This window comes from Balaenoptera physalus (genome assembly GCF_965194825.1).
Source record: "Balaenoptera physalus genome assembly, chromosome: 18".
NCBI classification, from domain to species: Eukaryota; Metazoa; Chordata; class Mammalia; order Artiodactyla; family Balaenopteridae; genus Balaenoptera; species Balaenoptera physalus.
This window is the reverse complement of record NC_138899.1, coordinates 666903-683310: the sequence shown is the minus strand read 5'-3', so window position 1 is coordinate 683310 and position 16408 is coordinate 666903. Positions and strand designations below refer to the sequence as shown.

The 16408-nt window shown below is 45.2% G+C and overlaps 1 protein-coding gene across 2 annotated transcripts in view; it reads left to right on the top strand.

Annotated features, from left to right (window-relative positions):
* The window catches only part of CUL4A (cullin 4A), a gene marked incomplete at its 5' end in the record, with an annotated part of 44887 nt that overhangs the window by 23671 nt on the left and 4808 nt on the right, over positions 1-16408 (top strand). For both annotated transcript variants that reach the window (XM_082435234.1, XM_082435235.1), the window contains 8 exons: positions 960-1152; positions 2470-2574; positions 2871-2981; positions 3064-3149; positions 3728-3835; positions 13433-13546; positions 15532-15637; positions 15762-15934. In XM_082435234.1, the coding sequence (XP_082291360.1) occupies positions 960-1152; positions 2470-2574; positions 2871-2981; positions 3064-3149; positions 3728-3835; positions 13433-13546; positions 15532-15637; positions 15762-15934 (996 nt within the window). The remainder of the gene's footprint in view (positions 1-959; positions 1153-2469; positions 2575-2870; positions 2982-3063; positions 3150-3727; positions 3836-13432; positions 13547-15531; positions 15638-15761; positions 15935-16408) is intronic.

The window sequence follows — 16408 nt, the reverse complement described above, 5'->3', positions numbered from 1 at the left end:
TAAGCGACTCACGCTGGGTCAGCACTGGAGCTTTATGTTAAGAAAGGCCAGTGGAGATTTAGGGTTTTGCCGACCAGTAGTCCTGAGAGAACAGGAGCAGGTGCTGGACACGGGAGTTCCCCTTTGCAGTGTCCATTCTTGGCAGGGAAAGTCGGTGTGTGAACACGGTTCCGAGGGTCCACTAATGATAAGCAGTTACGCTGTGACAGCACAGTTGTTTCCTCACAAAATAAAGCTGACCCTCACGTGTCGTGGTCTTACGTATGTTATTTTAACATCCTGTCAGTATGAAAGGGTACAGAGTGAAGAGCGAGTCCCTCCCGCCCCTGCTGGTCATGCCCTGTCCCTCTCCAGAAGGTCTTTATGCCACGTCATTTGTACCTTTTCACCAGCGATCAGCCTCCACGGGCACCTTTGACGTGTAACTGTGTGTGTGTGTCCTGTGAAGACGTGTCTTACATTGAACCACGGTTGTGTTCAGCGTCTCTTCAGCTGGTAGTTTTTCATCAAATAGCGAACTGTTGTTGTCACGCACAGACTTTTAGTAATGTTTAAATAGCATCTTTAAATTAAAAATACAGGCTAAAAACCAGGCTCTAAACCACCCACGGTTAGAAGTGAAAGGGAAAGAAAACTATAGTCAGGAAGTCCAAATAGGTGTATCAGGTTAAGGGGGTTACTTTCTATTTGAGGAATTTATAAGTAAAAGTTCTTAAGAAAGCAACAGACATTTCCCCAGTAATTGATAAATTCTTCCAGAAGCAGAATTGTAACCCTAAAGCATTAGTGGCATATCCACTTAATTTTTAGAAGGACTAAATTTGTGAAACTTTTGATATTATTTAGTGTTTTATACCAGGAGTGATTAATTTATATAAAACTGTCATGATTGTTGGATAGCAGGAGAAAAATTGTGTTGTATCAGAAAGCTGTTGATGACTTGGGGTTTGTTTTCGCAGACTTTTGGGACAACGATCGTTATCAATCCTGAAAAAGATAAAGACATGGTGCAGGACCTGCTGGATTTCAAGGACCGAGTGGACCACGTGGTAGAAGTGTGCTTCCAGCGGAACGAGAAGTTCATCAACCTGATGAAGGAGTCCTTCGAATCGTTCATCAACAAGAGGCCAAACAAACCTGCAGAGCTGATTGGTAGAAACACATACTCCTATACCTTTTCTTAACACGGGAAAATAAAGCAAATCTCAAGTAGATTTTTTCCCCAAAAGTTCAACTTCCTTATGGGGAGGGCAGGGAACATGCCTTAACAGGACCCACCTTTTCAAAAAACCACATACACAGGTGTGTGCTTATAGATATATTAAATACATATGTAAGTGCGTGGTACTTTCATAAGGGTGAAAGTAGTTGTGATTTCGTAAGGAAATGGAGCTTGACATCATAAGAGAGGAAGGGACATAAAGATTTATCCTAGTTTGCACTACTCACAGCTCCAGAGTTGTTTTTGTAAGGATGAGCCTTGATTCTCTATGTTGACTGCAAGCCAGTGATTTCTACTCAGAAGTTGGGTTGAGGTTTGTTACATATGAACGTTATGAGGTCATGAGGAGAACTGTCAGTCTCTAGATAATACGTAACTGGAGATGCTGTTTAGTCACTATCTTTGTATCCTCCAGTCAGTATTCAAGTACGGTAGAATTGAATGACATCTCAGGAGATAGCATATTTTAAGATGAAACAGTTTTTAAATTATCACTTTATATGATTATTTCATGATAACATCAAAATATTTTAGGATTCACAATTTCATTAGCGAGTAAATTTTTTTTTTTTTTTTTAAATTGACAGGAGGCAAAGGGCAGGGAAGGTGTGACGCAGACTTGGGCTGTTGAGGGTTGTTGAAAATGTGGTGGGAACGTGGGGTTCACTGGGCAAGTGACTGCTTCTGTGCATGTTCAGAATATTTCATAATGAAGAATGATAAGAGGAAAAAAGCAACAAGAGGAGACATTTAAAGGCAATTTAATTTGGCCTTTGAACCCCTTTATGGATTGCGGTTTCTCTAAAGATGGGTTCGGACTCTTGGGAGCTTGGGTTCTGCCTTCCTTAAGCCAGGTCATGGTTGGTTCGTGTATCTTAGAAACAAGAAGCCCAAGCAGAACTGCTCTGTCCCTGCATTGTCAGCCCTGAGAAAAGTTCTTTCTCTTGAGAAAGTCTCACCCGGATGTAGCACGCCACATCTTGAAGACAGGGTACTGCAATTTCTGGAGCACTCGTGTGTCATGAGCCCCAGCGTGGGGTCAAAGTGTTTGTTCTTGGTGCCCTGAAAGTACAGATCTTAGAAAATCAGGTGTTTGCCTTTTTGTCTCATAATAATATCATTTTGGAAAGGTTCCAGAGTGTTACTGTTCAGTTTTTGGGTGGAGAAATTAAAGATCTTCCTTCATCTATTTAGAATATGTATTACATAATGAATGCTTATTTTTCAAATAATTTAACCTCTTACAGCAAAGCACGTTGATTCAAAATTGAGAGCAGGTAATAAGGAAGCAACGGACGAGGAGCTGGAGAGGATCCTGGACAAGATCATGATCCTGTTCCGGTTCATTCACGGTGAGCGGGGCTCGCGGCTTCTCCTCGCTGCCGGGCACAGAGGGCGCGCGGTCCGCAGGGCGTCTGTAGTCGGGCCCCGTCTTCTGCTGAGAAAAACGGGAATGTGTCCACTTCCCTGTCACCACAGGGACTAGGGTGACGGCTGCCACGGACTGAGTGCGGTGTTTGTGGGGATTCAGTGGGTAGAGCTGGCTTGTGTCAGGGTGGACGCCCCGCTGGCCGTTTCAGCTGTCGAGGTGAACGTTTGCATGGTAGCTATCTAATGACTTACGCTGTTCTCGCTTGCTCGTAAATAGGTAAAGATGTCTTTGAAGCATTTTATAAGAAAGATTTGGCAAAAAGACTCCTCGTTGGAAAAAGTGCCTCCGTTGATGCTGAAAAGTCTATGCTGTCGAAGCTGAAGCATGGTGAGCGCGTGGGGCGGGGGTGGGGCTCGGTGCCCGGTGGGTGTCCTCCCAGGATGCTCACCGGCAGCCCGTTTGTGTCCAGAGTGCGGGGCCGCTTTCACCAGCAAGCTGGAAGGCATGTTCAAGGACATGGAGCTCTCGAAGGACATCATGGTTCATTTCAAGCAGGCGAGTGGTGTTCTTGTCGAGTAAAACAGCGTTTTAAAAAGTATCCTATTTTAAACTGTGAGAAGTGATTATGTAAATTATGTACATAAGTATGTGAATTATGTACAATCCTCGTCCTTAAAAATTACACCGTTAACGTTTCACATATTCAAAAAACTTAAATTCAAAATGAAAAAGAAAAATAATCCCTGGGAATTCCCTGGCAGTCCAGTGGTTAAGACTCCACTCTTTCAAAGGCACCCAGGTTCAGTCCCTGGTTGGGGAACTAAGATCCCGCAAGCTGTGCAGTACAGCCAAAAAAAGAAAAAGGGAAAATAATCCCTAAAATTGCACACTAAAAATTTGACTTAAATGAGTTTAATGATCCTTATTTGATACAAGACTAAAGAAGAGAAAACATTTCTAGTGACTTTAGAACAGGGTGTGTGGTTTCGGTGAAATATGTTCCAGGGACTAAAATAAATGAAAACACAAGGTAAACTGTACTTTGAAAATGACACCATTTACTTTTTAATGAATTAATTCCTTTTGGTGATATTCTAAAGTAATCATTCTGTCCCGATTTTCTTTGTTTTTAGTATATGCAGAATCAAAGTGACCCGGGCTCTATAGACCTGACGGTGAACATACTTACGATGGGATACTGGCCGACGTACATCCCCATGGAAGTACATCTAACTCCAGAGGTAAGCGTTTTAAAGCCCGAATGCCCTTTGTTATTCATATACTGGTGCTCCAGAGCCCCACGGACCTCACCCTTGTAGCACCCATGCCAGCACAGATGTGCTCTCTTTCAGGGAGTGTTTAAATCACGCACTCGGTCAAAACCCCAATCGTCCCTGTCTAAACAGTGTTTGCAGTGGACGCTTTCTGTCTCCATGTCCACCGGCCACCCATCAAGAAGGTGCTGGCACAGGCGCTTTTTTAAAAAGTTCCTGCGTGCGGAGCCATGGGCCTCCTTGTCTGGCTGCTCCTCCCGCCCGTTGTAGACAGCGCCAGGGTCCCGTGAGGGGCAGGGGACGGTGCGTGTGTCGGCCGTCACTCTGGTTCTCTGGGGATGTGTGGGTACTGGAGAGAATCCTGGGCTCGGGCACAGAATGTGCAGAGAAGGAAGCAGCACCCGGACCGCTGGTCGGGGCGCTGGCTGGCTGGTGCCAGGCCTCCAGGAAGAGAGCTGGGCATGGAGCCCTGGACCCTGGGAGCTGGGGCAGAGCGCTGCCTCTTGGAGCCCTTCTTCCCGTTTCCAAGACAGTATCTATCTTTAGCTGTTCTTCAGTTTCTGACCCCACTAGTCAGTTGCCTTTGTGGTTTTCTTCTCTTTTTTCCCTTCCCATCGGTCCTGAATGCGGATGTTCTCTGGAAGCCCCCTCAGCTTCCTTCCCCTTGCGCACATACCCCACTCAGCCTCCAGCCTATGTGTCCGCTTGCCCCACGGGACCTCCACGGCCGTGGGCTCGGCCCTCCCTCCCTGAACCTCTCCACCCGATGGGAAGACTCTGAGGCACCCCACATGCACCCGGTTCTCTTGTGCTCCCGGGCCCAGGTGTGACCCTCCCAGTGGAACCTCTTCTGCAGAAAACCGCCATGCCCCCCCACCATCTGGGAGACACTCGTCTCCCCAGTCACCTTCGCCAGAAGACACCCCTTACCTCCTCCCCCTGGGCATGCCCTGCTCATGGTGCTGCAGGTGTGTTCAGTTGTTGTATCAAAATAGTTCAGGCTGAGAGAGCCTCATGCACCACAGGGCAGACAGCAGAAGCAAGAAGAACTACAGTTTTGCAGCGTGTGGAAGGAAGACCACATTCACAGAAAGGTAGACAAAATGAAAAGGCAGAGGACTTTGTACCAGATGAAGGAACAAGGTAAAACCCCAGAAAAACAACTAAATGAAGTGGAGGTAGGCAACCTTCCAGAAAAGGAATTCAGAATAATGATAGTGAAGATGATCCAGGACCTTGGAATAAGAGTGGAGGCAAAGATTGAGAAGATGCAAGAAATGATTAACAAAGACCTAGAAGAATTAAAGAACAAACAAACAGAGATGAACAATGCAATAACTGAAATGAAAAATACACTAGAAGGAATCAATAGCAGAATAACTGAGGCAGAAGAACGGATAAGTGACCTGGAAGACAGAATGGTGGAATTCACTGCAGTGGAACAGAATAAAGGAAAGAGAAAGAAAAGAAATGAAGACAGCCTAAGAGACCTCTGGGGCAACATTCGCATTATAGAGGTCCCAGAATGAGAAGAAAGAGAGAAAGGACCGGAGAAGATATTTGAAGAGATTATAGTCGAAAACTTCCCTGACATGGGAAAGGAAATAGCCATCCAAGTCCAGGAAGCACAGAGAGTCCCAGTCAGGATAAACCCAAGGAGAAACACGCCGAGACACATAGTAATCAAATTGACAAAAATTAAAGACAGAGAAAAATTACTGAAAGCAACAAGGGAAAAACGACAAATAACATACAAGGGAACTCCCATAAGGTCAACAGCTGATTTCTCAGCGGAAACTCTACAAGCCAGAAGGGAGTGGCATGATATACTTAAAGTGATGAAAGGGAAGAACCTACAACCAAGATTACTCTACCTGGCAAGGATCTCATTCAGATTTGATGGAGAAATCAAAAGTTACACAGACAAGCAAAAGCTAAGAGAATTCAGCACCACCAAACCAGCTGTACAACAAATGCTAAAGGAACTTCTCTAAGTGGGAAACACAAGAAGAAAAAGACCTACAAAGACAAACCAATAACAATTAAGAAAATGGTCATAGGAACATACAGATCAATAATTACCTTGAACGTGAATGGATTAAATGCTCCAACCAAAAAACACAGGCTTGCTGAATGCATACGAAAACAAGACCCATATATATGCTGTCTACAAGAGACCTACTTCAGACCTAGGGACACATACAGATTGAAAGTGAGGGGATGGAGAAAGATATTCTATGCAAATGGAAATCAAAAGAAAGCTGGAGTAGCAATCCTCATATCAGATAAAACAGACTTTAAAACAAAGAATGCTACAAGAGACAAGGAAGGACACTACATAATGATCAAGGGATCAATCCAAGAAGAAGATATAACAATTACAAATATATATGCACCCAACATAGGAGCACCTCAATACGTAAGGCAACTGCTAACAACTGTAAAAGAGGAAATCGACAGTAACACGATAATAGTGGGGGACTTTAACACCTCACCTACACCAATGGACAGATCATCCAGACAGAAAATTACTAAGGAAACACAAGCTTTAAATGACACAATAGACCAGATAAATTTAGTTGATATTTACAGGACATTCCATCCAAAAACAGCAGATTACACTTTCTTCTCAAGTGCGCAGGGAACATTCTCCTGGATAGATCACATCTTGGATCACAAATCAATCTTTGGTAAATTTAAGAAAATCAAAATCATATCAAGCATGTTTTCCGACCACAACGCTCTGAGATTAGAAATCAATTACAGGGGAAAAAACGTAAAAAACACAAACACATGGAGGCTAAACAATACATTACTAAATAACCAAGAGATCACTGAAGAAATCAAAGAGGAAATCAGAAATTACCTAGAGACAAATGACAACGAAAACACACTGATCCAAAACCTATGGGATGCAACAAAAGCAGTTCTAATAGGGAAGTTTATAGGAATACAAGCCTACCTCAAGAAACAAGAAAAATCTCAAACAATCTAACCTTACACCTAAAGGAACTAGAGAAAGAAGAACCAAAAAACCCCGAAGTTAGCAGAAGGAAAGAAATCAGAAAGATCAGAGCAGAAAGAAATGGAATAGAAATAAAGAAAACAATAGCAAAGATCAGTAAAACTAAAAGCTGGTTCTCTGAGAAGATAAACCAAATTGATAAACCATTAGCCAGACTCATCAAGAAAAAGAGGGAACGGGACTTCCCTGGTGTTGCAATGGTTAAGAATCTGCCTGCCAGTGCCGGGGTCATGGGTTCGAGTCCTGGTCCGGGAAGATCCCACATGCCATGGAGCAGCTAAGCCCGTGCACCACAACTACTGAGCCTGCGCTCTAGAGCCCGCGTGCCACAACTATTGAAGCCCGCGCGCCTAGAGCCCCTGCTCCGCAAAGAGAGAAGCCACTGCAATGAGAAGTACGCGCACCGCAACAAAGGGTAGCCCCCGCTCGCCGCAACTAGAAAAAGCCAGTGTGCAGCAACGGAGACCCAATGCAGCCAAAAATAAATAAATAAAATAAAAACAAAAAAGAAAAAGAGGGGGAGGACTCAAATCAGTACAATTAGAAATTAAAAAGAAGTTAAAACAGACACCGCAGAAATATAAAGCATCATGAGAGACTACTGCAAGCAGCTCTGTGCCAATAAAGTGGACAACCTGGAAGAAATGGACAAAGTCTTAGAAAGGTATAACCTTCCAAGACTGAACCAGGAAGAAATAGAAAATATAAACAGACCAATCACAAGTAATGAAATTGAAACTGATTAAAAATCTCCCAACAAACAAAAGTCCAGGACCAGATGGCTTCACAGGTGAATTCTGTCAAACATTTAGAGAAGAGCTAACACCCATCCTTCTCAAACTCTTCCAAAAAATTGCAGAGGAAGGAACGCTCCCAAACTCATTCTATGAGGCCACCATCACCCTGATACCAAAACCAGACAAAGATGCTACAAAAAGAGAAAATTACAGACCAGTATCACTGATGAATATACATGCAAAAATCCTCAACAAAATACTAGCAAACAGAATCCAACAACACGTTAAAAGGATCATACACCACGATCAAGTGGGATTTATCCCAGGGATGCAAGGATTCTTCAATATACGTAAATCCATCAAGTGATACACCATATTAACAAATTGAAGAATAAATACCATATGGTCATCTCAATAGATGCAGAAAAAGCTTTTGACAAAATTCAACACCCATTTATGACAGACACTCTCCAGGAGGTGGGCATAGAGGGAACCTACCTCAACATAATAAAGACCAAATACGACAAACCCACAGCCAACATCATTCTCAATGGTGAAAAACTGAAAGCATTTCCTCTAAGATCAGGAACAAGACAAGGATGTCCACTGTTGCCACTATTATTCAACATAGTTTTGGAAGTCGTAGCCACGGCAATCAGAGAAGAAAAAGAAAAGGCATACAAGTTGGAAAAGAAGAAGTAAAACTGTCACTGTTTGCAGATGATGTGATACTATACATAGAGAATCCTAAAGATGCCACCAGAAAACTACTAGAGCTAATCAGTGAATTTGGTAAGGTTGCAGGATACAAAATTAATGCACAGAAATCTCTTGCATTCCTATACGCTAACAACGAAAGATCAGAAAGAGAAATTAAGGAAACAATCCCATTCACCACTGCAACAAAAAGAATAAAATACCTAGGAATAAACCTACCTAAGGAGATAAAAGACCTGTACTCAGAGAACTGACACTGATGAAAGAAATCAAAGACAATACAAACAGATGGAGAGATATGCCATGTTCTTGGATTGAAAGAATCAATATTGTGAAAATGACTGTACAACCCAAAGCAATCTACAGATTCAGTGCAATCCCTAACAAATTACCAGTGGCATTTTTTTATAGAACTAGGACAAAAAATCTTAAAATTTGTATGGAGACCCAAAAGACCCCAAATAGCCAAAGCAATCTTGAGGGAAAAAAATGGAGCTGGAGGAATCAGACTCCCTGACTTCAGACTCTACTACAAAGTTACAGTAATCAAGACAATATGGCGCTGGCACAAGAACAGAGATATAGATCAATGGAACAGGATAGAAAGCCCAGAGATAAACCCACGCACCTATGGTCAACTAATCTATGACAAAAGGAGGCAAGGATATACAATGGAGAAAAGACAGTCTCTTCAATAAGTGGTGCTGGGAAAAGTGGACAGCTACATGTGAAAGAATGAAATTAGAACACTCCCTAACACCATACACAAAAGTAAACTCAAAATGGATTAGAGACCTAAATGTAAGACCGGGCACTAGAGAACTCTTACAAGAAAACATAGGAAGAACACTCTTTGACATAAATCACAGCAAGATCTTTTTTGATCCACCTCCTAGCGTAATGGAAATAAAAACAAAAATAAACAAATGGGACCTAATGAAACTTAAAAGCTTTTGCAAAGCAAAGGAAACTACAAACAAGACGAAAAGACAACCCTCAGAATGGGAGAAAATATTTGCAAACGAATCAACGGACAAAGGATTAATCTCCAAAATATATAAACAGCTCATGCAGCTCAATATTAAAAAAACAAACAACCCAATCCAAAAATGGGCAGAAGACCTAAATAGACATTTCTCCAAAGAAGGCATACAGATGGCCAAGAAGCACATGAAAAGCTGCTCAACATCACTAATTATTAGAGAAATGCAAATCAAAACTACAATGAGGTATCACCTCACACCGGTTAGAATGGGCATCATCAGAAAATCAACAAACAACAAATGCTGGAGAGGGTGTGGAGAAAAGGGAACCCTCTTGCACTGTTGGTGGGAATGTAAATTGATACAGTCACTATGGAGAACAGTATGGAGGTTCCTTAAAAAAATAAAAATAGACCTAACATTTGAGCCAGCAATCCCACTACTGGGCATATACCCAGAGAAAACCATAATTCAAAAAGACACATGCACCCTAGTGTTCATTGCAGCACTATTTACAATAGCCATGGCGTGGAAGCAACCTAAATGCCCATTGACAGACGAATGGATAAATAAGATGCGGTACATGTATACAATGGAATATTACTCAGCCATAAAAAGGAACGAAATTGGGTCATTTGTAGAGACGTGGATGGCTCTAGAGAGTGTCATGCAGAGTGAAGTAAGTCAGAAAGAGAAAAACAAATATTGTATGTTAACGCATATATGTGGAACCTAGAAAAATGGTACAGATGTACCAGTTTGCAGGGCAGAAATAGACACAGATGTAGAGAACGAACGTATGGACACCAAGAGGGGAAAGTGGCGGGGGGTTGGGGGGGGTGTGATGAACTGGGAGATTGGGATTGACATGTATACACTGATGTGTATAAAATGGATAACTAATAAGAACCTGCTGTATAAAAATAAATAAAATAAAATTCAAAAATTCAAAAAAAAAACCCCAAACAATTCAGGCTTAGAGGAATTTGCAAGAACGGTTCAGAGTTCCCAGTACCCTCCCCCGCTCCCCAGCGCCACCAGGTGTGCCCATCACACTCCCCATAATGTGCGTTGTTTCCTGGTTCATTTGAGAGTAGGTTGCATCGTGTCCTTTAACCACAGTACGTTAGTGGGGCTTTCCTGGGAGTAGAGCCGGAGGACACTGTCAAGTGCAGAGAGTTGACGTGGATGTGCCGCCCCCATCCTGCACGTCGCCATATTCCGATTTTGTCAGTGTCCCAGCTGCGTCCTGCGTGGCGCTTTCTCTGGTTGCCAGGCCCAGCCCAGGCCCCCACGTCGCCCGCGACCGTGTCTGCAGTCCCCTTCAGCGGGGGCGGCAGCACCCCCGTCCTTCGCCCTCACGACGCAGCCCTTTTGGAACTGCAGGCGGCTCTCGCAGGCTCCCGGCTTGCTGGTGGGTTAGACGCCGGCCGTGCAGGTCCCGCCACAGGCTTCTCGGTCCCTGGGCCAGGGCCGCACGCTGTTCCTTTGCCCCTGGTGATGACGATGCCTGTGCTCACCTGGTTAAGGTGGCAGCTGGTTTGTAGTTTTCAGGTGACTTGTGGGGAGAACCCGAGGACGATGTGAACCTCTTCATCCCCGTCAGACTCACTTGCCCGGGTCCATGCTCGCCTTACGAGCAGTGATCCCGTCCCATCTCCTGTTTCTCTCTGTTGAGAAGTCGGCGTCCTCTTCCAAGCACGAGCCTTCCCCTCTGCCCCACGAATTTACTTATTTTTCCTCTGTCTCTGTCAGTGTGCACTCCTGGATTCTTACCTATTTGATGCTGAGATTACCCCGCCTTTGGCTTGCAGGGGCTCTTCTAGCTCCTGTGCTTCAACACGTACCCCTGCACTCTTGAGAGCCTTGGTCTTCTAGCAAAAGGTGTTTGGGGCTAACCAAATACTCGTACTTGGTAAAATACACCTACAGTTTTGTGTACAGCTCAGTGGCATTAAGTTATGGAAAGTTCAGAACTTTTTCATCATCCCAAACAGAAGCCCTGACCCAGTATGCAGTCCCTCCCATCCCTCCATTCCCCCCCCCACTACACACACACACACACATACACACACACCCCGCCCTGCCCCAGACCTACGCAACCACTGATCTGCTTGTTCTGGACGTTTGCTATAAATGCTATAAATGAGATCGTACATCGTGTGGCCTTCTGGGTTGGGCTTCTCTCACTAAGCATCATGTCCTCAGGGTTCATCCATGCGGTCGCGTGTGGCATCTTCATGCCTATTTAAGGCTGAACAACGCTCCATCGGGTACCTGGACCACATTCGTTTATCCATCCATCGATGGGCATGTGGGCTGTTTCCGCCTTCTGACTGTCGTGAAAGGTGCTGTTGTGAACATGAGCGTGCCGTGTTTGATCACCCGTTGTCGGCCTCTTGGGGTCTGTCCCTAGGAGTAGAATCGCTGGCTCGTGTGAGAATTGTTCAACTTTTTGACGAACTACCACCATTTTTCATAGCACCTACGCCATTTTATGTTCCCATCAGCAACTCACAGGGGTTCCAATTTCCACACCTCCTCACCAACATTTATTATTTTTCATTTTTTATGACAGCCATCTTAGTGGGTATGAATCAGTGTCTCATTTTGGTTAGACTTACTTTTGCCTGTTGACTGATGATGTTGAGCGTCTTTTCATGGGCTTATTGGCTATTTGTAGACCTTCTCTGAAGAACTGTCTATTCAAGTCCTTTGCTCATTTTTTAATTGTGTTTTCTGTCTGTTAAGTAGTGAGAGTTCTTTCTGTGTTCCAGACATTAGATCCTTATCCGACATGTGACTTGCAAATATCTTCTGTGAGTTGTCTTTTTCTTGATAGTGCCCTCTGCATAAAAGTTTTTAATTTTGATGAAGTCCACTTAATCTATTTTTTTCTGTTGTTACTTGTACTTTTGGTCGTATCTAAAAAACTATTGCCAAATCCAAGGTCATGAAAATTTGTGCCTATGCTTTCTTCTAAGAGCTGTATAGTTTTAACTCTTACATTTAGGTCTTTGATCTTTGTTGAGCCTAGAACAGTAACTAGCTAGTAAGCACCCATGTTAGCTGCTGCTACCTTATTGTAATCATTATTATTATTTCCACTCCTGGGAATTAATCTCCAGGAAATAATTTTAGGAGAGGTCTGCATTGGAAGCTTTATCACACTGTTGACTTTTTTTTAGGTGTGAGATGGTACAGTAGACCCGTTTTCTAGAAGAGCCCTTGTCTGTTAGCTGTGTTCTGAAATACTTAGAAATGCAGTGACTTCATGCCTGGGACTTGATGTATTGAAGATGGGTCATGGGTCCATGGGGTGACTAGGAGCTGAGTTTGGAAACATGAAGAGGAGTTGCCAGGCAGCCGCAAGCCTGGCAGGCCTTCCCGACAGAGCGGCCAGGCCCTCATCCCTCGGCACCTGCTTTGCAGTAGCACAGAGGCAGCCCAGGTCCCGCTCCCTTAGCACCCCGTCCAGAGGGCTGGTGACATGGTGACAGTGCTGGCGGAGCAGCTCCGGACCTGGCAGAGGGCTGGGATGAGGAGGTGCGCGCCATGAAGTGGGGAGGGCCGGGCCCAGGGGAGAACTGAGTCCTCTCCTAAGAACTGGGCCTCGGCTGGTGACACTGCCAGGGCCGAGTGGAGTGCGGGCCCTGGGGCTCCAGGGCGAGAAGACAAACCCAAAAAGACCCAGAAGGCGTGGTCGCCAGTTGGAGACAGGGATCCTCGTGATGAGGGTCTCGGGCGCCCGGGGGCAGGGGGAGGCTGCAGAGGGAAGCTGTTGAGAGGCGTCGTCTCACCAGATGAAGCCTGACGAAAGCCGCGGGGGCTCCTGGGCGCGGAGGCTGCGGGAAGGGCCGAGGAAGCCTGCGGGGGCTCAGGAGGGAGGTCCCGGCCGCACACCCAGCGGGGGCTGGACGGTGTCAGGAGCCCTCCCCGAAAGTACCATTGAAATCGCGGCAGCCTCAGGGCCCGAGCAGGTGGCGGCAGCTGTCAAAACACAGAACTGACTTTTCATTCAGCCGTGAACACTGCACAGTATGTGGTTCTTCAGGTTAAAGGTGTTCAGCATAATTAAATTCGTGTTTTCTTGGCTTGACAGATGATTAAACTTCAGGAAGTATTCAAGACGTTTTATCTTGGAAAGCACAGCGGTCGAAAGCTTCAGTGGCAAACCACACTGGGTCACGCCGTGTTGAAAGCAGAGTTTAAAGAGGTAAGTCCTGTGTCTCCTCCACTTTTTATTTTTCTTAAGTGTGTTAATAGAATGTTTTTTGATTGCGATTGAACTTTGGTAGCAAAGAAAGGAAGCCGTTATTCAATATAACTCAACATTGGCTTTTCAAAGGTCAATAAAATGAAACAGTCGAAAGATTACTATTCTAATCAATAAAAATTAATTAGAATAGAAAAGCATTTACCTAATTAAAAATAGAGCTAAGGCTGTGAAGAGGCAGTTCATAAAAGTGAGACTGAAACATCGCTATCCATGAGAACGTGTCCACTTCTCTGCCAGTCGAAGGGTTACAGGTTAAAAACAATAAAGCGCCACTCTTTGACTAGGAAACTGATAGAGGCTAAAACGAAAAGAACGGCAGCCTCGCCCACTGCTGGAAGGAGCCGTGAGCTCTGCAGAGGGCAGTGTGGTGCTGCGTCTCAGAACCGGAGACCACGGGCTTTGTTGCGAGTGGTTCCAACTCTGGGAATTCAGCTTAATAAAACATTCTCACAGATTAATGAGTAAGAATATTCGTTTCAGTGCTGTTATTAAAAGTGATAATTTAGGAAGGGAAAACGCATACAATGTATTGATAAATGAAAGAAGCATGTCACAAAACAGCCCATATTCGAACTTAACTTCCATTTTGTAAACAAAATTCAATTATGTATACTGAGCCAAAAAATTACAGAATTACTGTTTTGCAATTGTACTACGTTAACTATGCGTTTTCATATAAATTATATATACATATATATACAATTACACATAAATTATCTGTACATATTTCATTGTGTGTTATTGTACAGGGTCATATACACAAAACCACACACACTACATATAGTTCTTGTTTTTTCTTTTTTTTTTTAATAAATTGATTTATTTGTTTCATTTTTGGCTGTGTTGGGTCTTCGTTGCTGCACGCAGGCTTTCTCTAGTTGTGGCGAGCGGGGGCTACTCCTCGTTGCGGTGCGCGGGCTTCTCATCGCGGTGGCTTCTCTTGTTGTGGAGCACGGGCTCTAGGCGCGCGGGCTTCAGTAGTTGTGGCTCATTGATTCAGTAGTTGTGGCTCGCGGGCTCTAGAGCGCAGGCTCAGTAGTTGTGGCGCACAGGGTTAGTTGCTCCGCGGCATGTGGGATCTTCCTGGACCAGGGATCGAACCTGTGTCCTCGGCATTGGCAGGCAGACTCTTAACCACTGCGCCACCAGGGAAGTCCTCGCATACGGTTCTTTAAGGTGTCGTGAGAGTTAAACCCCACGGTCCCCTTACTGTCCACACCCCCGGCTGGCCCAGAGCAAGCGCGTGCACGGGGTGCCCCCCACCACAGGGACCACGTGGCGAGCGTCCGTGGCAGGGGCTGGGTGATAGGAGGTGGGGCCCACGTCAGCTGCCGCAGTGGAGGGAGTATCGCAATAAGGCGGGTCACATGGCTTTGAGTGTGTGACAGCGCTACGTCTGAGAAGCCATTATATACCTTAATTTAAAAATACTTCATTGCCAAGAAAATGCTAACTGTCATGTGAGCCTTCAGCAAGTCCTAATCCTTTTCTGGTGGATGGTTTGAAATACTGAGTCACCGACATGGGACACGGGCACGGAAGGAGCAGGTGCTTGGAAAGGGAGCCGACAGACCCCCAGACCTGCAGTCGAGCGAGGTGTGGCGTGCGCGCCTGTTCCCGGTGGTCCTTGTTCTCTCCATGCGGGATCGGCCGCGCCTCCTGCCAGCTTCCCCTCCATCCAGGCCTCGTCACCGTGCCTTCTCGTGCTCTGTCCAGAGTGTTTCAAGAGAAGAATTAAGTGCAATCCTGAGTCATTTTATTCTTGTATAACTAGTAACTTAATTTCTTCTTATTTGGTGTTTAATTAGTAACTTCTTACCATTCCCCGCGCACACGAAGTTTGAGAGCAAAGATTAGCCTCTTAAAAAGGTCTGCGGAGTGTGCAAACGCAGCTTCCCATGTGAGCTGTCCTTCTCTTTAAGGGAAAGAAGGAGTTCCAGGTGTCGCTGTTCCAGACGCTGGTGCTTCTCATGTTCAACGAAGGGGACGGATTCAGCTTTGAGGACATAAAGATGGCCACTGGGATAGGTAGGCACGCCTCCTCAGCAGCGGGTGGCTTCTGGGGAAGAGGAGATGGAGACGCGGGCTCTGCGGGTCGCCCCCGAGGTCGTGGCTGCTCGGGGTCCTGACCTGCGCGCATTCTCCCGCTCAGAGGACGGCGAGCTGCGGAGGACGTTGCAGTCCCTGGCCTGCGGGAAAGCGCGCGTCCTGGTCAAAAGCCCCAAAGGAAGGGAGGTCGAAGACGGAGACAAGTTCATCTTCAATGGAGAATTCAAGCACAAGCTGTTTCGGATCAAGATCAATCAAATTCAGATGAAGGAAACCGTACGTATCCACTTTCTCTTCTTGTTACACGGCATTCGCCAGAGAATCACTGGCTTTAGAGTAATTTCTCGACTGTAGGGTTCCAGAGCATATTCTGAAGTGTCTAATTACATAGTCACGTCTATGAGAGTGCTTATTTTAACATAACTTTCATTACTTTTATACTCATGACAGGAGCAAAAATCAGAAAGAAATGCATTTAACAGTTATGGTTCCTATTCACAGAAGTGGTGGATAAATCAGATCTTCCTAGACCGCATGCCGTTAGCGTGGAGAGCACGTCATTTCCAAAACCTGGTGACTCGTCTCTTGGATTTCTGCACAGCACTCAGCCATTCTCTCAGCCTTGCCTCCACCAGGTCCTGGGGTGGAAGTGGTGAGGGTCCTGGGAGTCGTGGACCCACCGGCAGCGCCTCTGGGATCCACGTACAGGTGGAGCGTCTGTAGCTTTGATCAGGCTCTCGAGTGTCACGT